The sequence below is a fragment of the Ornithodoros turicata genome, chromosome 7 (genome assembly GCF_037126465.1).
Source record: "Ornithodoros turicata isolate Travis chromosome 7, ASM3712646v1, whole genome shotgun sequence".
In the NCBI taxonomy this organism is placed as follows: Eukaryota; Metazoa; Arthropoda; class Arachnida; order Ixodida; family Argasidae; genus Ornithodoros; species Ornithodoros turicata.
Genome location: NC_088207.1, coordinates 14,841,363 through 14,866,864, shown reverse-complemented (window position 1 = coordinate 14,866,864; position 25,502 = coordinate 14,841,363). Strand labels below are relative to the sequence as shown.

Below are 25,502 nucleotides of genomic sequence, written 5' to 3'. Positions count from 1 at the left end.
ACCAAAGGTCGGCTTGCTATTCCTAAAAATTTATAATACAAAGGTGAAGCAAGAGCAAATATTAGATAACCAGGGCTGAGTGAAGTGTACACTCTTAGAAATGAGTGGTGGTGGGTGGTGGAAGGGCTTGCCGTTGTCGGCGTTGTCTTAGAAATGAACTTCACCACATAGCACGCTCCTAGCCAACCATCATTCCGAATGACAACGTTCTACCCCCGATTTGTTGAAAACGGAGGAGGAGCCTATTTTGTGTTCATTATGCACGGCACAATATAGGCTCCTCCTCCCGTTTTCAACAAATCTAAGGCGAGAACTTTGTCATTCGGGGTGATGGTTGGCTAGGAGCGTGCTATGTGATGAAGTTCATTTTTAAGAGCGCAGATGACATGAAAGGCTGGTGGTGAAATCCTAACTGGTTCGAGTGGCCTGTCGTCTGGAGGAAGTCGAGACAAGCTCGAGTGACGCACCACTGTCGTGAGTGGCGCACCGGGTCAAGTAATACCGAAATGGAGTGGAATTTGGTATTAGATTGCATTAAGGCCGAACTTCTCATGTATGTGTGCATGGCCGAGCGTGCCAGCTTGAAATATCTTTTACGAGTGATATATATATATCTACTAACCTGTACTGTGTTCCTTGATAGCTCCGAGGCCTCCTGTGTACTTCTCGGCTACTCCCACTAACTCCACCACGGTGTTGCTAACGTGGTTCGATCCAACTGGACACCGGAGGGCGCCAAATAAGTACATAACCGAGTTTTGCAAGGCCACCACTTGCTCCAACGTCACCACGAAACGATCAGGAAGCGACGAATACCAGGTGCTACAAACCAATCTTACGGGAGCAACGCTGTACAGCGTGAAACTGTACGCCGTGATATCTAACGGCATTCACACCTTCACCAGCAAGCCGAGGACAACAAGCTTTACAACGTACGGAAACAGTGAGTGCGGTTTCTGAAAATGTCGGGGTTGAAGAGACGGCAGTACCTTGGTTTAGGTACAATAGAACCTCTGTATGCAATAAGGGGATAAGTCGACCTGCCCTCTTTTTACCATTTTTGTTGCAATGACATCTACATACCAGTATGCACCTGCCAATGAAAATTTAGGACCTTATTGCAATCTGTTGGCCCGCTACAGGAAGGTAAGGAACGGGAAATGCATGTGTGTCAATGGGACAGACAATCAGATCAGGCCCCTTTTCTCAGTTTGGGATTTTTCGACTTATCCCCTTATTGCGTACAGAGGTTCAATTTCAGTTGCAGGTTCAACTTCATGCATGTTAATCGATTGGGCGATGTCATGGGCGATGGCAAACGATTGGGCATGTTAAACGATATTTTCGGTTGTTAACCAATTTCATGTTGCATAATGTAAAACCCCGAGAGTAGGGAACACGAAGAGACAGATCATCTTCTTCACTATAGTCTCAGGGTTTTACATTATGCATCATCTTCACCAGCTCGATTCCTTCTTAGTCATTTCTATAGCTCTTTTTTTTTTTCAATTTCATGTGTCGTCACATGAACGTTCGCATGCCGCGAGAAAATTTTTTTTTGGGGGGAGGGGTCGGGGCACGTTTAATGCAGAAAAAAAAAGATCAGACAAAGAAGGCGACACACAACGGAAACAGCTTACGTTCTTAAAAATTAGCGAGAGCGTTTGCAAGGTAAACATTCCATAGAAGTGAAAGAAGACCATATAATGAATCTAAAAAGATGTAAGACTTACAAAATTCTGCAGACGAACATTTTCAATATGCACTTACAGGCGGCGACACTTGCCACTATACTAACGAGGACGCTAATGCTCTGAAGCATGTAGCAGTCAATCATGAACAGAACATTATGAGCTTATTTGTGAGATGTCATGCGGGAGGGTTGGAGGAGGAGGAGGAAGATGGCTGTTTCTGTGGTGTGTCACCTTCTTTGTCCGTCGTTCCCCAGGCAGCGGAAAAGAGTAATGTTACACCTACTGCCCAAACTTTGGGCTCTGGTACCAAAAAAGCAACAGACGACAACGGACTGATCACAGGAGGACGAAATTCAGCCAACGAACCCTTGTCTCCTGGCAGCGACTGTCATGTGAACAGCGCAGCATCATGCAACATATTTATATTGTGAAGGACACTGTATTAGTCCCGCCGTGACCGGGATTAGTCGCACCTCCATTTTCTTCCATCCTACCGCGCTCTAAAAATTGAGAGGAGGAGGGGGGAATGGCAGGATAGGCTCGCCGTTGATGGCCACACAGACGTGGGCGTCGTCACGATTATAGCAAAAAAAGAAGAAAAATAAACACACAAAACACAAACAAAACACGACGAAGGGATGGGCGGATGGAGGATAGAGCAGGTTGAAGGATGGGGATGCGGTGAGGTGCGCGAGTTCATCGGGGAGAGCAAAGTGTTGGATGGGTCGTCCAGCAAGGCATCTGCCTTCTGCAGAAAGAGACTGAGGTTAATTGAGGTTACAAAAATGAACTTCACAGCGTAGCACGCTCTGTGCCAACTATTGCTATGCTGCTATGCGAGGTAGTTCATTTTTTAGAGTGATGCATCATCATTGCGGCACGGATTTTTTGGCACTAACACGGGGCGCTCTTGACCGCATAGCACACAGTATGCCAATCTTCATCGAGGATGATATCGCTCTGTCTACCGATAAGCTGAGAAAGGGAGTGCGCACCATTTTGTGTATCAACATTCCTTCCAGTCGGAAGATTAAACAATACGGTTCTGAAAGGTGGTTGGCCTAGAATGATTAATCCAACGAAGAGCGCTACCTATTAGTGCCTGAAAATTCGGGCCCTAATCATCATCATCATCACCATAACTGTGTTATTGGTACCATTTGCCTGTACCTGTAAGGCCCTTTAATTTCGGTCCCGCAATGTTTCAAAAATCCCGCTCAAGGCATGATCTGTTCGCGGCCTATAAATTTCACGAACCGCGGATGCTAGAATCCTTAGCTTGAGGCACCCTCTACCGCGTTTGATAAAAGTGGCATTTCCCATCCTTGCACTGCGTTTTCACATTCCGTGTTAGAACAGCGAAGCAATTGTACTCTGAGCGGCGTACAAGCGTGGACAAAGTGGGAGATGACAGTGGGACAGTGGGAGATGAGTACGCGCCCTCTGCTGGCGTCATTGCGCTGTATAAAGTAGTTGAAATGCCTGAAAACTGTGAAAAAGAAATTTCAGATTGCAGTATTGCTTTCTACGTGTCTACTACACGAATGCGTAATCGCGAAAATTTACCGCTTTACACGGTAGCTCCAGCCATGAAGCTCTTTCTCTTTTACTTTACCTAACAACAACAACAACAAATAGGTCATCATTATGGTCTGGGGTGATTCACCGCTGAAGAGCAGTACACTACCCCATTACACGCGAAACATTAGATGTGAAATATGCAAATGAAGTTATGTGCAAGTACAACACTTGAACTCTCCTCCACTGGCTGCGCAGCGCTAAGTGGCACAAAAGAAAGGTGAAGAAAGAAACACATGAAAGAAGCGCCAATGGTCCTCGAGATGCAGGGAATGACCCTACAGCGTCTGGAGCAAACCGGCAGACAAGAGGAACTCCAAGAACATCAGAAGACCTCGATGGTGTTTCACATGGCCCTGACATGGGCCAAGAATTGCAGCCAGGTTGAACGTCAGTCGGCTAGCACCACTCAGCCGATCACGGAGTCGCCGCCTCTCCGTTTCGTAGAGCTTATATTCTATTAGGACGTGCTAATTCGCCAGGAATAAACTCCTATCCCTGAAGTCTCGCTCTCAAAACATCGCAAATAAGCAATGAACTCGCTCTAGATATCGATGGAAGGACCGCTGTCTTTGCTATAACGTAGAATGTATTGTACAATATGCGTCCAATATGTTGGAACTCGCCATTGAAACGTTACCATGCATTGTCACAGTAACCATTGTTGGAGCATGTATTCATTTTAATAAGCGAAACAATTTTTTACAGAATATGAATCCCTGGAAAACCTGCAGTGCGCTTTGACCAAGAAAAGCAGCAGTGTGGACTTGCAACTCACCTGGGATGCACCCGAAGGAGGAGAAACGCCCTGCTGCTACAGATTCAAGGCGTGTAGTTCCGGCAGCGTGTGCACATCTTATGAAGTTGTCGGCGCCATGAAGTTGACGCTCGGGGACAAGCCATATTTCAACAGCACAACAGTCGTTGGCTATGCTTGCTACACTACACAGAACGGTATATTGTGCAGAGAAGGGCCAAGTGTGAACTGCGATACTGGAGCAGGAAGTAAGTACTTCAACCATGCTAACGATATAAGTAAAGTTTCTTCCGTTGTTGCTGGAAGATGGTCCGTTTGATGTAGCTCACAGATCGGAGATATTCCCAAGAGACGTCCGACAGGGTGGTATTTTCGAACAAGAACTGGGCTTCATTTACATAATTATTTACATAACTATATACAAGACAAAACTATAGCGACTGAAGTCACGGGGCTTTCGCCTCGTCTTCATAAAATCGTTGCGGCTTCCACACACGGATTTTCGTGTGTCCTCCGCTTAAAAGGGTGACATTTGAGACACAACCCCCGCCAGCAAACACAAATCCAAGAAGCCCGTTTCAAACGTCGCCAACTCATGGTTGACCTAGTTTAAATTTAGACCGAACCAGGCACCTCCTAATTGTCCGCCCACTACTCGGTATTTATGGGTAACGGACCAAGCTGTCAACCCGTGCACCACGCAACTCTCGACAGCGCATCTTCCTTGGCCCACTCTACTGACTTATTGCCAGCGAGCGTCTGGTCGCGAAGACCCCCCTGAGGTGTCAAGTGTCCCCCCTCCAAAGTGCCTTCCCCGAGTCTGTGTCGGGTGGCTATTCCACTGAGTTGGAAATGCAGAATATTCGCGAGGTTTCTAAAAAGTACAATTCTTACAATATACATACAGGGTGCCCAAGAAAACGTGCCATGGAGCTGTAATTTAAAAAAAAAAAAGTAAAAACTACACCACATAGAACCATGCGGTCAACGGCATTTGTTCTTACTAGGTTTTTGCCACCTCCTTATGCGAATCTTATGTAACGGAAGTTTAATTATGTATTTTTTTGCGAACTAAACTCGGAAAGTTGCCAAGTAACAGTCACTTTTTTACCCTACCAATGTGAAGAGCTTGGCGGATTTACTCGAATTCATGATAACTCACAGGGATATTGAGGAGCTATCCCATTGAAAAAAATAGCCGAACATCATGTTTTACGGAGCACCTGGAGCATAGCGCGACGAATTTTTCAGCGCAATCTTTGTGAGTCCGACGAAAGGAAGTTGGAAAATGGAAACCGAGCACACCGGCATCGCAGGAAGAGATAACACAGGCATGGCTTATCGTGTGAGACTTTCGCCAGGATAATGCTTTCCCTCTCGCAATCTGCGGTGCTCGGTGCTTTACCGATGGGATAGCTCGTGAAAATCACTTTCAATTATCATGAATTCGAGGGAATTCAGTACGCTCTTCGTATTGGTGGGGTAAAAAAGTGACTTTTACTCGGAAAATTTTCGAGTTGAGTTCGCAAAAATGTATATAACTAACGGCATGCACATGAGGAGGTGGCAATAACCTACTAAGAACAAATGCCGTTGACCAGATGATTCTAGGTGGCGTAGTTTTTTATTATAATTCAATTATACGTTTTTGGGACACCCTGTATACACGAAGAAAAAAACGGGGGAGCCTGTTCCCAACTAACTGACATCGTCGGATTGAACTGCAACGTGTCCCCGAGATAACCTATCTCCACGGGGGAAAGGGGGAGAGGTTATCTCGGAAACACTTTGCAGTTCAATCCGACGATGTCAGTTTGTTAGAAACTGTTTGTTAGGATTTCAATGCGTAATGCAGTAAATATAGCAACTTCCGGCTGCGCCTTACATCCTAAGCAGCACAATGTACGAGTGCAATAGGGGTGGACGGGTAGGTGGAAGACCTTGAACGAACTGGTGAAACTAAAGAACATTGACAAGACACATACCGTCCACCCCTATTGCACTTGACTTTCGGTACATTGTGCTGCTTGGGATTGTGCGAAGAACAAGTAATGACGACTTACACGATAAGTGTATACTTTTCCTTTTCACACTTCATGACCACATTTAAAGATAGAATGTTGCTGTTTATTCCCAGCCAGCACAATGTACTGAAAGTCGAGTGCAATAGGGGTGGACGGGTAGGTGGAAGGCCTTGAACACACTCGTGAAACTAAAGAACATTGATAAGACACATACCGTCCACCCCTATTGCACTCGACTTTCAGTACATTGTGCTGCTTGGGTTGTATTACCAACATTGTTCCACCATATCGCTTTGAACAATCTGTGTGACAGTATCAACACACACGAAGTGAATAACGCGCAATGCGCATCGTTTTCGCTTCGAAATGCAGTTTTCCGCAGCACGCTTATTTCCCCTGAATTCGTGTCCTGCACTCTCCCGAAAACATATGCTTTGAATTTAGAAAATATAGCTGCAGTGTACAGTCTACTATGTCCCGAGGAGCAGCATGGTTCTCAGCGATCTTTGCCGGAAACAACAGCTCAAGAACGGGGGTCTCCTGAAGTTTCGAAAGCGGTGTGTTGGGGAAACGAACGTATGTTTATGTTTATGTGGCGGTCTTCCCCGCTAACGCAAAGACAGAACGTTTCATATGGGCTTCCAGTGTCTGGGGTTCGGTCTGTGAATCACTTGGGGACGAGCATCCACTTACATAAAGTTCCTCTGGCTTCCCATCCTCGTATCGTTTCCACGGAGAATGTCCGTTTACCTCCCTTATGTGGTCTCCATCTTTCTCTCTGTCTATTTAGTTGTAGTTGCAATAAAGAAGTCAACCTGTGAGGACGTGTGTGAGCGTGTAGTCCGTCTCCAAACGACGTATCCGCGGATGGCACCCCCGCATGCTTGCCTCTTCCCGGCGCATTTAGCCCTTTAGGGCTACACGGTGAACTAAAGGGTCGGGTTAAGGCGGACTCACTTCTTAAGAAAGTCTGTGGGGAATTTTTGTTCGCAGGCTTCTTGTAAACATCACTAAATTTCTACACGGAACAAGCACAGCTGTGTTCCCCTCTATTTTATCTAGGGAATGACATATTTTTGAGGGCCTGACGCGATCCACTGATTTTTGGTGAATTAAAGTTTGTCAAATTTTTAATACGTGAGAGTCTATGGGAGATCCGACAAAATCGTTTCTGTCGGCACGCAGCCCGCGATTTTTTGCCCAAAATGATTTCATACCCTACAGTAACAGTCCAGGAGTTGAATGCAATTAACAACTTCGACAAGCTTAGTGCAGTTTTCCAGATCCCTGGGAACGAAAATAGTGTCTTTGTCGTTTGCTAGCATGTTCTGCACGCTCGCGTCGATTATGTTACTTCCTTAAAGCGCGCGAGGAAAGCAAAGCGAAGTAAACAACTTTGCGACAGCGCAGCCGGAGCGAACATTAACTAGATCGCGTGAGTCCGCCTTAATACGTGATAAGTAGAAGTACGAGAAGGTGTAAAGTGTGTTGGTTGAGTAACTATAAATGGTAAATACATGGTAAATGGCACATACAGTACTAAGACTGAAGACACCATCCTTTTCCTCCCTTTTTCTTTTTTTCAGAACCGCCGGCTCCAGGATACCTTGAAGCGAAATCTGTGGCTCCCACCATTGTTACTGTCGCGTGGGCTGATCCTACAAAGGGTTCAAGAAGAGCACCTAATTTCTACAAAGTCGATCTGTGCACGCTGAACGACACTTGTACCCAAAAATACACGGTGCCGTACCGGGACAACGAGACCTACTCTGTGACGTCGTATAACTTGACAGCGGGCACGTCATACAATGCAAAAGTTGCGGCTGTCATCAGCACAAACGAGGGCGAAGAGTACACAAGCGACCCCGCGACGGTGCAATTCACCACACAAACCAGTGGTACGTCACCTTCATATAAGTCATGTCATCGACAGTCATATCTTGGTTGTTGAAACGATCGCTTCCATAAGCAGCCTAGCAAAAAAAAAAAAAAAAAGAGAAGAAAAAATTTGCGTAAGATAATATGTGCTTCATGCGGTGAGTGTTGACCAGATGTCCAGATGAGCTAGTGTTCGTCGCGAAGCATTGAGGGTGTCCCTCTGTTCGCTATGGATGACGCCGAGCATTTTCGACTCGCCCACCGTATAAAGAGGCAGAAGAGATTTTTCTGGTACCAACTAGAAGCAGCTGGCGCCCACATCCCAGAGCACGGCCCATTGTGTTTTTAATTCAGGCTATGGTGTATGATGTGGTTACCTACTGAGTGGAGCTGTCAAACTGGTAGGTTTCCTGTGCTGGCGGAAGAGTGCTACATAAATACTTTGGAGACAGCAGGACGCAAACAATGGAAAAACTTGCGTTTACTTGTTCTCCAATTTCTCACGTTCTCAAAAGATAGATTATCTTTCTTCTAGCATTATGCAAAAATTACTATTAAATTGGCAGTCGAAGCAATGTTTTGTAAACGTCTCACAAGTTCGTAGCATCCGTTATACGTTCATTGCACCTTCTAAATGGATGCACAGAGGACGTCTAGAACATGGGTACAATGAACGTCCCATAGACCTCCACCGTTTACAACGTACTAACTGTGAAAGATCACTGAAAAGGTTAGGCAGCTGTAGGACTCGTACCCACGTCTTCTGGATTGCCGGTCCTGGGGTCTACCAATTGAGCTAAGCTAACACGCCTTCTCAGCGACTTCCAGGGTGCGTCATCTGAAGGGACAAACCAGCCACTCTATCTCACTCATCCTCCTTTCACTCTTTCATTTTTGCTCACTCACACACACATTCATACGACGGGAGGCGGCAACTGATGTTCTGAGGCTGGAACAACATACAGGGGACAAATACGACAAGTCGACAACCAGGCCCCCTCCCAGAATGCTACGCTCCTCTTCTACGTAAATACTCGGTGACGACCAGGACAGCGTCATTCTGATGATGGGACCCGAATGGGACCCGAAACGTTAACTGTATTTTGTTATGTTTGTTGAAAGCCGGTGCGGTTCAAACTAGCAAAGATGTCTACTCCCGGCAATTGGACTATATTCAGGGGACAAATACATACAAAACCTCAATTTGCCTAAGAAATTAACGATGAAAGATGAAAGTCACTGAAAAGGTTAGCCAGCGGTAGGACTCGAACCCACGTCTTCTGGATTGCCAGTCCAGGGCTCTACCAACTGAGCTAAGCTAACACGCCTCCTCAGCGGCTTCCAGGGTGCGTCAACTGAAGGGACAAACCAGCCACTCTCAGTTCTTTCATGTTCATCAGTTGCCGCCTGCGTCGATCCCGTCGTATGAATGTGTGTGTGAGTGAGCAAAAATGTAAGAGTGAAAGGAGGATGAGTGAGAGAGAGTGGCTGGCTTGTCCCTTCAGATGACGCACCCTGGAAGTCGCTGAGAGGGCGTGTTAGCTTAGCTCAATTGGTAGAGCCCTGGACCGGCAATCCAGAAGACGTGGGTTCGAGTCCTACAGTTGGCTAACCTTTTCAGTGACTTTCATCTTTCATCGTTAATTTCTTAGGCAAGTTGAGGCGTTGTATGTATTTGTCCCTTGTATGCTGTTCCAGCCTCAGAACATTAGTTCTTTCGTGTACTAACTGTACCTATAACAGATATTGATTAGACGTTCCCTTCGGTCTTAGATGTTTGGATATTTCTAGTACGTCTAACAGACGTTTGTAGTTTACTGGATCCTTGTTTTCTTGCAACACGTCTTCATAAGAGGCACCGTGTTGTTAACAAGCCCGTATTTCTCAAACGGCTTCTGAAGACCGCGATAAAATTGTACTTTTGACATCAGAGTAGACGAGTAGTAGACAACATGACAACATAGTTGATTTGTACTAATGTACTAGTCCCATGGCATGTCTGATCCTTTTGTACAGCAACTGTTACACCAAAGACGGCGTGGCAGTGGTATTTATTTCAAATAAACACGACATACAAGAATAAAAGAGACCTGTCTAAGTCAAGGCCACTTCGTCATGGTTGCAGCTATCCTCTTAAGAAGAACTGTTATCCCTTCGTGCATCTCATGAGAGTGATTTTGCGTGTTTCTTTTTATTTTCCAGATTTTCTGCCGCCCGATGACTTCCATGCCAGTGTTAATCGCCATGAGAGAAGGACCGACGTCTCGTTCACGTGGTCAGTTCCACAGCATGTTCACCGCAACCTCACCGGATACAGAATATTGGCGTGCGAAGAGGTCGGCAGCGAGTGCAGGGTGTTCAAAGCCGGAGGAGATGTTACTACTTTCACTTTGAAAGACGAACCCTATTGGCAGAAGTACAATGTACGTGCTTACGCACTCTTTGGAGACTACGGTGCCACGATAGAGAGCCCCAGCGTCAGCACGGACGTGTTTACGGGGCCTGTAGGTAAGACACTGATTTGGATGAACGCAAACATAGGGAACGGAACGTGACCTCTGTTTCGCTGGTCCCACGAGGAATGCGAAACATGTCACAAGCAGCACACCATCATTGGTCCAATATCAGTCCAAGATTGGCAGCCAATTTAAGTTATACGTGGTCTAATATTGGCCGTGCAACTCGGTTCGACATTGTGCCAATGGAACTGCCAATATTGTTCCAATGTTGCGTGGTGAGCCAATGAAAAATATGAATGACCTGTACATATAGTAATTGCCACACCAGGCTAGTTTTAATTGGTTTTATTGTGCAGCAGTATTACAAGGCATTACTTTTCTTTCATTTGTTTTGTTATATTTTGTTAGGTGCTCAAACCTTTGCAAAGGTGGCATGCGGGGGTGAGATAGTCAGATCCCGCTTGGTCTGAGATCCGGGTAGTCTCACAGAACTACCCATCGCAGAAAACATATGTGAGCATTCCTCGGCAGCCTTCATTGGGATGCATCGCGGTAACAACCAGAATCATTCGCAAAAGTAAATATTATACACGCACCCCGCGCCTGGAGTAAAAGGGAGAGCAGCGCTCCAGTAACGGTGATTGGCACGGGATGTCTCGTACTATGGAGCGAAGAGTTATCGTTATCAACACACCCTGTAATGGTCAAAGAAGAGTAGGGCCAGATAGCACGCACAATGGCCACCACCCCGTAGCGCGATACCGATATAATACGAACGTTGCAGAACAATGCCGCTTGCACGCTAGCTTTTTTTTTTTTTCTTGTATGGGCCTGTTGCCTTAAAGTTTCGCACGGCGACCACCGCATCAACTCCCCCCTCATGTGCAGAGCGCCTTTACTAGATAGTCGTGTCTGGCGTGTTCCCTGCCCTCCCGCTGTACCGGGAACTAGACCTTTGCACGGGCCGACTTTTCGGGGCCCGTCCCAGCCCGAGCGCACCGGAAAAATGGTCCGACCAGATGTCCAGCACGAGCCTTCCCGTTTTTATGCGGCCCTGCTCGGCCTGGCTCGGTGGCATAGTGAGTAAAGTCAGGCCTGGCCCGACCCGGCCCGAGCGCATCGAAAAATGGTCCGGTCCGGCGGGGGCCCGAGCCTTCCTGTTTTTATGTAGCTCAGCCCGGCCTGGTCCGGTGGCACAGTGAGTAGAGCCCGGCCCAGCCAGGTGACTCAGCGAAGAGTACAGGGCCTAGCATCGCCAGCTGTGACTTGCCTCTCTTTCCAGCGCTATCCAAATTTATAAATTTATAAGAAAATATACTAGGACTTGCGATTTAACAAGCTCAAGAGGGCCAGACCAAAGTTCGGAGCGGACGCCTTGTCGTTACTCTACAAGCTTTGGTGGAGTGGAAGTAGAGGATGTTTGAGGACTCCTGCTTCCAATCACTACCCCTCTGACAAAGCTTTCCGAGCCTTATTGTGAAAGATGTGAGGAGTCATGAGAAACGCGAATTGGAATTGAGAAGGTTCTAGATGGTCAAACCATAAGTGTCATTTGAATCTTTTTACAAATATTCGCACAGGAATGATGGAAACACGTGATCATATGAACTAATAGTCCTGCTTTGTACGAAATTAGCTGCGTGGCCCGGCCGGGCTCACGGCGACATGATTGTCTGCCTGGCTCCGTTTCGAGTGCAGGGGTATTTTGTCGTCCTGGGCCCGGCACAGAGCACAGAAGATGCTTGGCCTGGGCCCGTGCAGAGCTCTACCAAGAACATCGCCTCTTTTGCGGAAACCATTGCACCACAAGTGTTCAGAGCCGCATTGTGGGCGATACATGCCTGAGTAGGGCAACGACGGCGAAGTTCTTTGCGGTTTTCACCCGCGCTGCTGAACTGCATTATAGCACTTCTTCTGCCCCCTGACCTATAACCATAGTTCTCTACTTCGCTACGTACTCCCCGGCTTAGAGTCAATTCCTCCGGAAATGGTAAGGGACAACGTGGCAGCCCTCAAAGTGGTACCTCGTCGCCCCCGGTACTTCAGAGCCTTGAGGACACCTCCTTGTTTCATTATCTTCATGGCGGTGTAGGGTTTGGTTTTTATACAGATGGAGCCATTTATTTCTTCAAGTTAAGCTGTCCATAGCTGCGGCAGCGCTGCTCCCACACCCCTGCCCAGACGCACCCATCTCTCTGATGGTTGACGCGCCTAACAATGCCGCCAGAAAAGCCTTTCACCGGTGCGTCGAGCCTGTTCTGGGACCCTTGGTTGTTTAGTCGAAGGAGCTAACTCATTCCCAGACGGAGTACAGCGCATTCGGGAAGGAGCTGCTTGCTGCCTATATGTCCGTGCTTCGCTTCCGCTATGTCTCGGAAGGACGTTCCTTCGCCGTTTATACGGACCACAGACCCTTCACTTCGGCCTTTACCTCTAACAGCGAGCGTATACTCGGCCCGCGAAATGCGCCACCTGTCTTACATGGCAGAATTCGCGACAACATTTGGCTCGTCAAAGGAAAAGACAACATCCCTGTCGGCACTCTCAGCCGTGCGCTTTCCATCGCCTCCGACAACAGCCTCAACTTTGACAATCTTGTGCGCCTGCAAGCTGACGACCACACCATCCTCTGGTTGCGAACGCCCGCTTGGTCTCTCACGCTTGCTGATGTCACTGTTCCCAACGCTTCGTCAACTGTTCTCTGCGATACGTCCCGTGGTTCTCCTGGGCCAGTAGTCCCTGTGGCGTTACGAAAAGCAGTTCTCAACCCCTTGAACTCATTATCCCATCCCGGAGTGCGCTCATACCAGAAGCTTATCTGTACCCGTTGTGCACGGCCTCCCTCTAACACGGATTTACGCCACTGGACACTAACGTGCCTTACTTGCCAACGCGCCAAGGTGGCTGGCCACACTACCGCCCCTTTGTCAACGTTTACCACTCAATCATCGCTTTCAAAAAGTTATGATCGACATCGTCGGTCCTCTTCCTCCATCCAACAGATGCCTCTACTTGTTTCCTTGCGTAGAAAGGTATACACGATGGCCTGAAGCGATTCCCGTGACGGACGTCACCTGCGAGAATATTGCCTCAACATATATGTCCACATGGGTCGTAAGATTTGGCGCACCGTCTGAAGTTGTCACCGACCATGGACCAAAGTTCGAGGCACGCCTTTTTTCGCTCATGACGAAGCTGCTTGGTGCATTTCGAGCTACGCACGACAGCTCATCATCGTGCTGCCAATGGCATCGTCGAGCGTTTCCATCGCCACCTCAAAACCGCGCTCATGGCTTCTCCCAGTCCTTCTTCGTGGACTGACGCTCTACCATTGGTGTTGCTCGGCATCCGCTCTGCTCTCAAGGGAGACTTCACCTATTCTGCGAATCTTGTGTACGGCGCCCCACGTTTTTGCACCGCCTGCAGACCACAATGTTTCAGCTCCCCCAAGACGACAACGCCGCGCGACTGGCCCGCGTCACGTCATCTCTGCACCTTATCGCGCCTGGGACGCCTTCAACACGACTTTTTTTTTTTTTTTTACCCCCAAGGATCTCCAGGGTGGTTCGCACGTTTTCATCCGCACCGACGCCCTTCGTAAGTCCCTGCAACCCCGCTACAGCGACGTTCACTCCGTCGTCAACAGGTTGGCCAAGCGCTTCACCGTCAGCAGGAATTGGAAGGAAGATACTGTGTGCGCGACAGTGTCATCACCAACACCTCCGCAGACCCATCACCATAAACATCGTGGCATATATGGGTAGAACTATGATGGAGAGGGCGCCTCATGCTGATTCGATCCTTTATTGCAACATCTCATCTGGCTAAACGGGTACATCGTCTGGGTCACCGTTTTCACCATCACCGGCCATCAGCGACCAGCGGGGCCACGTCGTCGTCCTTTCCATACCCCACATGGAGCAGTTGTCAGGATCATCATCGGGTTTAAAAGCAAAATCGTTCCATTTTGTTCGGTCCACATTTTGCCCATGTTTCTTCAGTCACTTTCTTGGGGCAGTGCCAACGCTCTATTTTGTCTTTTATGAAGCTGCAACCTTGTGAAGGTCAGCGAACATGTTCATTTGTGTCAGTGCACCTATGCTCTTTTCCGAGGCTAGGAGCCATCTTGAGTAGTTTCAACCAGTCTCACTTGAGACAGTAGTCTATTTTGATGTCTCTGCAGAGCACTTTTTTGGTGGCTGAAAGGAGTGTTTCAACGTTCAGCGTTCGATATTCTTTTTCTTGCGTGTAGACCTAACTGCCTGTTAGCCTAACATTCTCTCGTTTGACATGGAACGTACAGGGACAGATACGGTGAAATCTTTTGTCTGAGTTTCGTTGCTTCTTTCCCCCAGAATTTCATTTTACCTGCTTTAGCAAGACCCAAGACCTTCACTTTTTGTCATTACAGTAAATAATTGTTCCTTGCTCCCAAGTTGGCGTAGCATGCCTTGTCAGCGTACTATTCCGAATTCTGGACTTGGATTCCCTTTATGGATCCGTCCCACTCATGTGATCATGGCACGTCCTGTTAACGCAACGTGTCATGTTAGTGTAGGCAAGGTTCGTGATTGTTCGGTTAGTGCATTGAATTTCAACACTGCATCCCACCTTTTGAGATATCTCGATATATATCAATGTCTGAAAACACGAAATCCACCACCGAGGAAGAACTTGTGGCTTTTTTAACTCAGTTCGAATGTTCAGCTGATCCTTCAGCAGACACCCAGGACCCAACGACGTAAAGAATTCTACAACGAAGACTACGTTTGTGACCGATATTTTGAACTTTATCGTGTGAGCGACAGTGTCATGCATCACCATCAACTCCGCAGACCCATCATCAATATTATGACAGCTATTGTTAAAACGGAACGGAGCAAGTCCTGGAGTTCATCGGGCATCGTCGGCGACTAAACATCTTCCATGAACTCTTAATTCGGCCGTTTACCACCCAAAAGCGCTCTAGTGAAACTCTGTCTTGCCTTTCTTAAGGTCGCCCGCTGATTCAATCATTGATTTCAACATGTCATCTGACAAACGGGTACGTCATCCGGGCCACCGTTTTCATCACCGGCCATGAGCGACCAGCGGGGCCACGCCGTCATCCCGTGTATGCCTGACGTTGCCTGACGTACGCATGACGTTGACCGACTCAAGCCCGCTTATTTGGAGAACGTCCCGTCATCCTGCTCCTCGGCTTTCGTCCTTGTTCCTGCTCCGACCCTCGACGTTCTTTGGCCTAGACCCCGGCGGCATCGCAAGCGCATCCATAGGGCCCCCGTCCTATTTACACGTGCCCATTGGTTCAGGGCGCGGGCGGCAACTGTAGCGTCGAGGACGACGACGATGTTTCTTTTCGGTTTTCACCCGCGCCCTCTTTGAGCTGCATTAAAACTTACTGGGTCGGCTGTGTTCGGTTGTTATTGTGGATACCTCCCACCCGTGTGCACGCTAGACGACCTCTCCAGCTACACGACCGCAATTGGTGCTGAAGAATACGATTCGGAGGGCCCTCAGCGAGTGGAACAGACCCATACACCTTTTTTCAACGGGTCTCACACCCAGCGCTTTTGCAACCAGCACAAGCCAGCGAGGAGGATAGTGCACGCTTACCATGGAGGAAGCCGTTTCTTTTGTGCAGCGTCAAAGTAACGCGTCGATCATTCACTCCTCGAGAAGAGGTTTTTGCACTGTACAACTGTGCTGCCTCTTTAAATGTATTCTGCACTGAATGACACCGTTTGCAACCCCTCTTGCTCAATCCCCAACTTTTCGCAGTTCCTTAAGGTGCGATAAAAGTCGTCACTTGCCCCGTTGCTCGTCACACATTCCCGGCCGAAGACCAATCGCAACGTTTCCATCCCAGTCACACCATAGTGCAGACACCGCGCGTTCCGTTTGGAGAGTGGCTACCCTTTAAGAAATATAATAATAATAATATTTTTAATAATTGGGTGTTCACGTCGCGAGACAACTGAGATCATGAGCGACGCCGCAGCGGTCGGTCTGTGGATTGCTTTTGCCCTCATGAGGGATCTTTAACGTGCGATGAAACCTCATCACACGGCACCCCGTATTTAACGTTCCTCGCGGAAGACGGCGTGTCTAAGCAACTTGTACCCTGCCACCAAGTTGCTGGCGTCCTCGGCCGGGTTCGAACCCGCGATCTCGGGATCAGGAGGCGAGGAAATATAATAGCGATAACACTCCTTATGTCCGAGTAACGTATAGTTCAATTGGAGTTCAATTGGAGTTCAATTGGAGTTCAATTGGAGTTCAAGAGTGAGCCCCTGGTTTGAGGAGAAATATTAGCCCAAGGATACCGCACCGATACCGTTCGGAGTGATAGGTGGCAAGCGACGTGCTGTGTTGACAAGTTGCGAGAGCGTATACACATCGCAGGTGTGCGAGACACTCTAAAAATAGAAAGTTGCCTCCTAGCAGGCTCACGTTCAGTCACTGAACAAAACGATAACATTGTTTCTGGTATTACGGGAGAGCGAGGCGCACGTCCTCCTGCTACCATTAACATGACTCCGGTGGGTCACACTCTAAAAACTGAACTTCACCGCATAGCACGCTCTGCGCCAATCATTGCCAGGAATGATGCGATTATCGCTTCTCGTTGGAGGAGAGAGTGAGGCGTACGCCTTTTTGTGTCAATTTGGATATATGATAATTGACACAAAGAGGCGTACGCCTCCCTCTCTCCTCGAATAAGAAGCGATAACCCTATCATTCGTGGCAATCGTTGGCGCAGAGCGTGCTATGTGGTGAAGTTCAGTTGTTAGAGTGCAGGAAAAGCCGCGTGAGGGAAAATAATAATAATAGTATTTATTTCCACAAACGTGGCGGAGCCAGAGACAAAAAGCTCTATCAGAGCTTGGCAAATCAATCAGAGGAACGACGATTTCATTCAGAATTTTAGCCATTCCAAATGGATAGCAGCGCATTGTGCGGAATACTTATGTGGCATGCGTTACAGTGCGACTGTCAGAACAATTCTCTATAAAAATTTGTGTTTCCCCAATTCGTAGCACACGCGGGCGGAACCAGGAAATGTTGCGCGTGGATTCCATCGCTTGTCCACGTCGCAGGATTCGTATACTAAATGCATGTGTAATGAGTAAACCGCACGTATGACCTTTCCAAACGACATGAATGTTTTTACTACTTGTGGGGTGCATGAGAAGGTAATGTAATTGAACAAGCTAGTTGGACAAAAACGACCGCGAATACAGCACAAAACCATAGTAGCATGACACAAATGACTGTGCGATAGTCAGAAGAAGAAGGTAGTTCAGAAGAAGCCACCAAATGCCAGAGGCAGGACACCACCCTCATTATAGTTCTCCGCGTTACCCACCAGAACCCGACGTTAAAGTCACTCTCTCATCCCCATGCTATAGGGAATCGTTCAAGCAGACACGGACAACCATTACATTTTTTTAGTCACATATTTCTACAATTTAACTCTTTTATGCAGCACCCTGGGTGGACAACTTCAATGTGACAAAGCAGGAAGGATTAAGTGGCATCGAGGTTAGGTGGGATGGACCCCACGACGAGCACGTCACGGGATACAACCTGACAGTCTGCAATACGGTAACACGTCTATGTGAAGAAGCTATATTCACACCCACCCCGGAGGACAATTACCGCTGGTCCTTCAATGACCTGGATGCCTGGACTAACTACACCGTCCGCTTGTACGGGTACTACTTCTATGAAAACAAGTGGTACAACGGGACAGGGTGCGTGACGACGGTTCAGACCAATCCTGGAGGTAAGCGAGATGCCTGTTCTCAGAGCGGGGTATGCATACTTCTGCGACTTGTAGAATGCGAGGGCCTACGAAGAGGACACAGTAATTTCGTTCTTTCAGGCACTATAGATACATTTGACGTGCGTTTTTTGGCAGCTAGCGCACGTCTACTTTGCCGTCGAAGTGGCGTCCCGTAACCAGACTTGTACGTATCTTGAGTACGTACTCAAAATACAGTATTTTAAATACTTTTTCCGGTATTTTGGTACTCTACTCAATACTTTTTTGCGACAAGTATTTTTAATGTATTTAAAATAGGTTTTTCGGTATTTGCTACTCAGTACTCAAAATACTTTCCTTCCTCGTCAAGCCATATCCAGCACGGTTCCCGCCGTGCCGAGATTTTCAGCTCACTGGAATTTAACCCCCTTTTCTTTGTTTTTCTTTTTTCGGGACTTCGCGAATCTGTCATTTATCCTCTTGTACAATAGGCTGGTCCCAAGCCTGGCCTTGCTTCTCAATAGCCAGCTTCGTCAGAAAACCGTTCCTATTCATATTGCCATGTGAATCACCAGGGGATTAGGTACAAGATAATCCCGGCATTTATTTACTTGGTCATCAAAGCAATAAACACATGCCAGAGGTTGAAAGACCCGAACCGACATACAGGAGGGATTACCAAGTTTTGGGTCAGAACATATCAACAAACTTTACTTGGGTTCACCAAAGTTCACCAAACATTACTTGACACCAAGACGTTGCAAATGAAAGATATGCATGGCTGATGAAGTTTATTCCTTTCATTTGTAAGGCCACGTTCAGAATACGCGTTTCACTTACTGCTAATACTAAAGTACTTTAAATAGTATCTTAAATACTTCTTAGAGTATTGAGTACTCTACTCAAATTACTTTCAGTTTTGAGTATTTTGTACTCTATTTTAAATACTTTTTCCGTAGAGTATTTAGTATCTTATTTTAAATACTTTTGCGCAGTATTTTGTACAAGTTTGCCCGTAACCGTCTGTGAGGCGCCGGACTCTGAAAACAGAACTTCACCGCATTCATGGCTCGATGTCAATCAGTATACAAAATGATGCCGTCCTGCCTTGTCATTGTCGAAAACAGTGCGCCTGTTTTGTTACACTTGATATATTCGCGAAGTTTCACGAAAGGGCCGTACACACCTCGCCCTCAGCCAATCGGAAGAGGGAGCGACATAATTACGAATGCTGTTTGGTCTTGAGCGTGAGATGCGGTGAAGTCGTTTACGCTCCCTCTTTCTCTTGTGATATAACGGGGCGGACAATGTCTAAGATCACAATCTCGCTTTGGGGGACATCAGGTGACATGTCTACAGTTGAAGGTAGAGCATGCAAGCGTCACGGGGCACAAAAAATTAACTGATTTATCTTCAGCCTCTTGTGGCTCTAGCTGGGCGAGGACGCAAAGGTGTATAGCTCACATCAGGGTTAATTTGTATGCCACTCCGGCCTGCTAACCCTCGGGGTTCTTGGTATGGAAAACACGGCGAAGGTTGTTTTGGTCACCTATTTACAGATACAGGGGGTGAAACTCGTTATGAAGGCGTTGTTCTCTGTTAGTCGCTGCTAGGGTGTCTCTCTTCCCTTTTCGCAGCCTGGAGTGGTGTTCAAGTTAACTTTGACGCAGGCCGTACCTCAAAATACCGGCGAAGTGTGCATTTAAATCTTGCAGCCAGCTATTCTCAACAAGCACTGCAAGTATACTTGTAGCATTGGGAAGCCCCGCTGGAACCGAAGCAAATGATACGTTCATGACATTCGAGATTTCTCGCGAACGCAAAAGAGATCAGGGATGCGAATAGTCCGCAGTTCTACCCCGCTGCACGTGCAGCGTGTCGCCTAAAAAATATAGGCTGACTCACTTTACGTGCAAATCTACTGCCAATTATTATTGCTTATACATTTATCACATAACATGGGACATCAGAAAGTTGAAGACCAGTACAAAGGGATCAGTGGCGTAGCCACGGGGGGGCTAGGGGGGGCTCGAGCCCCCCCTACCTGCCACGGACCGACCCACACAAATCGTGCAAATCCGAGAACATAATATATGTGTGTGTGGGGGGGGGGGGGGACCAGTGTGACGATCGCGAAAGTTCTTGCAGTTCATGGCGTCTATCTAAGAAGCACTCTTGAATGGTTTTCAAAGTATGAGCTTTTCAAAATACTTCCAATCTCATGACACCACCTCACTGGTCATGACAGCCTATACATGTAATCGTACTGTGAACGTCTAAATCAACTATTTTCGTTCCTTTGTTTAATCCTCAGTTTGCAGTGTGCACAAGTATGTGTGTGTTGTCGACACAGGATCAGCGGGGGGGGGGGGCGAGTTTTCTTGGAGGTCTTGGAGGTCTTGGAGGGGGCTTGGAGGTCTGGCTACGCCACTGAAAGGGATCCAATGCAACCATTCGCAACACTTCATTGATATATATATAGTTTGCAGCAGCAATTTATTTCCTGTGTACCACTGTTCTGTCACAGCGTAACTGCGTCCCCAGTTTTTTTGCAACACCCTCCGAGCTTGCCGATCTGGATAATCGACTGGTTTGTAGGGCTCTCGTAGACTATGGCCTTCTCAAAATAGTCTATCATCCATTTCTCCGTCGCTGATAATGCATCAGTGTGTATTCTACTGCCGCAAAAAGAAGAGGAGAAAACAGTCGTATTGCCAACTGTAGGACGGGACAAGCGAAAGCTTGTCCACATCACACTTCAAAAATAGTACTGCCCTCGCCTTTAAAACGAAGGGCGGGATGAACTAATGCTAGGCAGGCAGTCCCACGGAACTGCCAATGCCAAACATCCCTCAGAAGCCTTCATTGGGAAAAAACAGTCACTGCGAAAACTAGATAGACCATTTTAGAAAAGCGAGCGCCACCTGTGGCGCGCAAGGGCTCCATGGAACTTATAGCGTCTTAGAGTATTACGAGATGACCAGATGGGGAGGTAGAAGAAGAACAACAGCATTCCCGGTGAACGCAGCAGCAGCAGCGTCAGCCGGGGTAAACTGTCACCGAAGCAGACGACACAGCAGTGTCCTTCAAAGTTCCCATGCTGCTTTGCGCCACACGCTTGGCGGATCGCGCATCTTTTTAAAATCGTCTATTGATAATAAAACGAATCTAAAGACTTAGAATTCAGTATGCTAACATGGTAAAATATAAAAAAATATATATATAATATAAATAAAATAAATAATATAAAATGTAATAAAAATATGCAAAATAGGTCTCTCTGAGCAGAAGCTGCCGTTCACAATGTGCACCAGTGCAGTGAGAAATTAAAGGGGCATCGGAAGTGAACAGCAAAGTGAACAAGTGTTCAGATCATTCGACAGAATGCGACTTTCAACGAATACCTGAGACGATTCTCTCGATGAATTTTGCGAGGCTGTCACTACAGGGCAGTCACAGTTAGGCCTCAAGACAAAAGTGCGTACCTTTAAAGGGTACTATAAAGCAGTCGAGGTGCAACTTCATGTTTTGTGTGCCCTGAATTGTGTACGTCCTCGGGAGTAAAATGCCGCAAAATTTTCTCATATAGATGTTATAGCTCCCGGAAAAATGCAAATTTAAGTCTACTGGCAACACTGTGGCGAAGCAGACCGACGAAACGCCAACTCAGCCAAGCACGGCGGCGAAAATGTCTCATGCGCATGACTCTGAGCCAAACAGAGCGACGTACGATAGCAGCACCACGGTGCTGAAACAGGGCCCAGGTATAGACGTTTAGCTACTGAGTGCAAGATTCGGCTTTCGTTTATTTTATTTCACACAAATTACATTTTCTCAAAAGGTAGTATTTGCAAATCCCAACAGGAAAGCCATCTGTTTATCGGTCTCCATGTTTACAGGGTTGCTTTACAAAATAGAGGACTTCTTCCCACCAGGCGTCCCCCCGACATTCTTGACTGCGTTTTTATTTACCGATTAAAAATACTTAGAGTAAACTCCTGCGCATATTACTTGTTGTGCTGAACCTTTGAGTCTAGCACTCTCACGTCATGCCGATTGCATAGGTTCGACCTCGACTGCTTTATAGTACCTTTAAGGCAGCTCACAGAGTATCAAATGCGCAGGGTACTTTGGCGTATCGGAGAACACTGAAGCCTTCAAATATGCAAACAGAGTCCAGTTATGTTTTAGGAAGCGAATTAAAAGTTGGCACGCTGTGAATTCTCCTAAGCACACCCTTTGTCTTTTTCGTGGACAGATGAAATAAACTCGAGCAATTACATTCAAAGCTGATGGTGCCCGCACCCGTGCACCACACAGCTTAAACGACGGGCCAACTGTCGACATGGCCGCCGGGAATTGCGCCCGTCATTTGTCGTCATTATATCAAGAAGAAATACCTATAGCCTATGTTATCGGGACCAAGAGGAGGAGTCCTGCACTGTAAACTGAAGAACACCCTTATGGGTGTAAATGGCTTGTCCTATAACTGACACCACATTTTACACCGTATGGTCTTGGAACACCCTCTTTAGAGGGTGTATTCTGTGTAAAACACCCTTTGAAAGAGTGCTTTTCCTTGAAAATGCCGTGTTTTGCACCCTTTATACACCCTTTTAGGAGGGTGTTTAACAATCTTACACCCCCATAAAAGGGTGTTTAAAGGGTGCAAAAGAAGGCATTTTCAAGGAAAAGCACCCTTTCAAAGGGTGTTTTACACAGAATACACCCTCTAAAAGGGGTGTTCTAGACCATACGGTGTAAAAAGTGGTGTCAGTTATAGGACAAACCACTTACACCCATAAGGGTGTTTTTCAGTTTACAGTGTGGGCATTCCGGGGGCCCGTAATTTCTCTCGGTGGCCCGGACTGTACGTGACAGAGACCGACAGTTATAGCGGAAAGTGCGGATTGCATGGAAACCTTCTTGTACATTATGTGAGTTAAACGTGCTTGATGCCTTATCTTATTTCATTTTCAGATCCCGGCCCTGTACGGGACGCACACGTTCACCTAGTCAACCGAACTGTAGCGAATTTCGCATGGGAGAAGCCTTCTGTTCTTAGGGGTCCACTCGACGGGTACACGGTCGTCTGTGAAAGCCTTCACGATGAAATTCCCCATCGTGTGGAGGGCACAGTCGCCGCTCACGTTAACAGCCTAAGTCTTGATCTCGAGGAGCAACAAACTGAATTTCAGTGCAACGTTACGGCTTACAACCTTCTCTCAGAGAAGGAACTGCACGGAATTCCAGTGCCTTTGAGTGTCAACACAACGGGAATCTGTAAGCATAATTAATAGTGTAATTCTTGCTCGCAACTAGCACGTCCGGACTGTATCGAAATGGCAACTGATATAACCAAGTCTTGAATCCCTTAATGCCTCGAATCTTAATCCAACCTTAATCACAAATAAGCGATACGCATAAAGAAGGGTAAAAAGGAAGAAGAACGGAAATTAGAGACGGGAGATCCTAAATGAAGAAAGAGAAGCACACTGATATATCTAACTCTATGCCTCTATTCAGACCAAAAGGGCCACTCATATAGTGTTCCTTTGCCTTTCGTATGCTTCCCCTATACTAGGTTACGTTAGGAACAGCAAGAGCAGTACTTACGGACGTATCGGCCGCTCGATACCGGCTTACTTACGAAAGCAAATGAGTACGTATTGATGATTTATGTGTGTAACAAGCAGTAAGGGGAAAGATAGCAGGCCGAAGGCACGGCGCTCTACACAGGGGTGGATGCAGATCGTCGGCTTTGGGGGCGGTTTCCTTGTCGGAGCGCGTAGTGGGGGAGGGAAAAGTGCAATGTATACATTGACGTTTTGGGGGATCCGCCACGGGGTCTGCAGCTGAAATTTAACACTCCCGTAGAGTCTCCGCTAAGTCCTGTCGTCGAGAATATAACCGGGGTTAGTTGCTACACGAATATCACATCCATGGGTATCATATCGAGCACAGCAAAGGGAGATGTGCTCAGTGCCTTCCGTCTCTGTTCTTACGCAGCAATTTCAGAAATCCTCTTCGCCACGTTGAAAACGAAGATGATAAAATCTGGTTTTGTTGTGCCATACAGGGGATGAAATGCTACGACGAGACGAGGTCAATGGTGGCCACGAGGGTGTGAATGCTTCGCGTGCCGTTACTGGCGGATCGTACCAAAACAATTCAAATGGAGCAGTCTCTTAACGGTCTTAGCTGTCCACGAGCAGTAAGGGAGCACCCTCTGGTCCCAAAAGTCACCCTGCTTGTAATAGCTGCCACCATCACCGATTAGACACCAGTGTACCCTTGCCCTGCCGACAGTCCGATCACAATCAACGTGTCGTCCATTTTGTCTGCGCTGTCATCCTTATTTTTCTATTTCATCGTTTCAGAGAATTTCCAGGGAGTGAGATATGTGTCCAATGTTTCTTTCTTAAAGTCCACTTCGCAGCTAAACCAAAATCCACTCGATTTGCAGATGCCCCCACGCATCTAAATATAACTTTGATCAACGCAACGGCAGTGGCCTTGAAATGGGATGTCGACCCTCTTGCGACAAATTACTTAGTCAACTTCACTGCGGCTGGGTGGAATGAGAGCTACGTGAGCAACTCCTCCAGCGCCAATGGCACTCACACTTACGTAAACGACCACCTGGACCCCTGGACAGCCTACAACATCACGGTGCAGAACTGCGGCAAGGATTACTGCGGGAAGAAAGGAAGACTTCACGCAAGAACGGATGCTGCTGGTACGTGCACTCTTAGAAATGAACCACCGCACTTCACCGCACCGCACGCTCCTAGCCAAATATCATCTCGAATGATATCGTTACCTGTCCTGATTACCTGTCCTGATTACACAAAAAAGGCGAACGCCTTTTTTGTGACAATTACGAACAGCAGAAGTGTAAAAAAAAGGCGTGCACCTCAAGTTTTCAGGAGAGATAACGGTATCAGGTTCTTAAGGGCTCCACACTCTAAGAGAAAAAATGAGTAACTTTACTCCTTTTGGGGGCTAAATGCATTGCCACAAGAAATGGTCTCTTTCGGGAGTAAATGAATGTCACAGAGTGGAGGCTGCCTTTCACGCTCTGTTGTAAGGGCCCCAGGTACATAATTCGCGTGCATGCATGAAAATACTTTTAAGTGAACCCCGTCAGAAGTGATATATCGAGTGATATAAAACCTCGCTCCATACACTCAGGGCACAATTTTCGAAGAAAAAATTTTCTACAATCAAACTCAAACTCAAACACGAAGAAACTCGAAGAAAAAAAACGCTAACTGTTTCTTACTGTGTGTGGTTGGAAAATTGCTGCGTTGGCTGAGTTATGCAGTCTTATGCCCAAAAGCA

The 25,502-nt window shown here is 47.1% G+C and overlaps 1 protein-coding gene across 1 annotated transcript in view; it reads left to right on the top strand.

The window, feature by feature from the left end:
* Positions 1-25,502, top strand: part of LOC135400228 (phosphatidylinositol phosphatase PTPRQ-like) — a 61,043-nt gene that overhangs the window by 19,196 nt on the left and 16,345 nt on the right. The window contains exons 4-10 of the mRNA XM_064632002.1: positions 644-943; positions 3,981-4,277; positions 7,640-7,951; positions 10,134-10,439; positions 17,880-18,179; positions 23,139-23,441; positions 24,625-24,897. Coding sequence (XP_064488072.1) covers positions 644-943; positions 3,981-4,277; positions 7,640-7,951; positions 10,134-10,439; positions 17,880-18,179; positions 23,139-23,441; positions 24,625-24,897 — 2,091 coding nt within the window. The remainder of the gene's footprint in view (positions 1-643; positions 944-3,980; positions 4,278-7,639; positions 7,952-10,133; positions 10,440-17,879; positions 18,180-23,138; positions 23,442-24,624; positions 24,898-25,502) is intronic.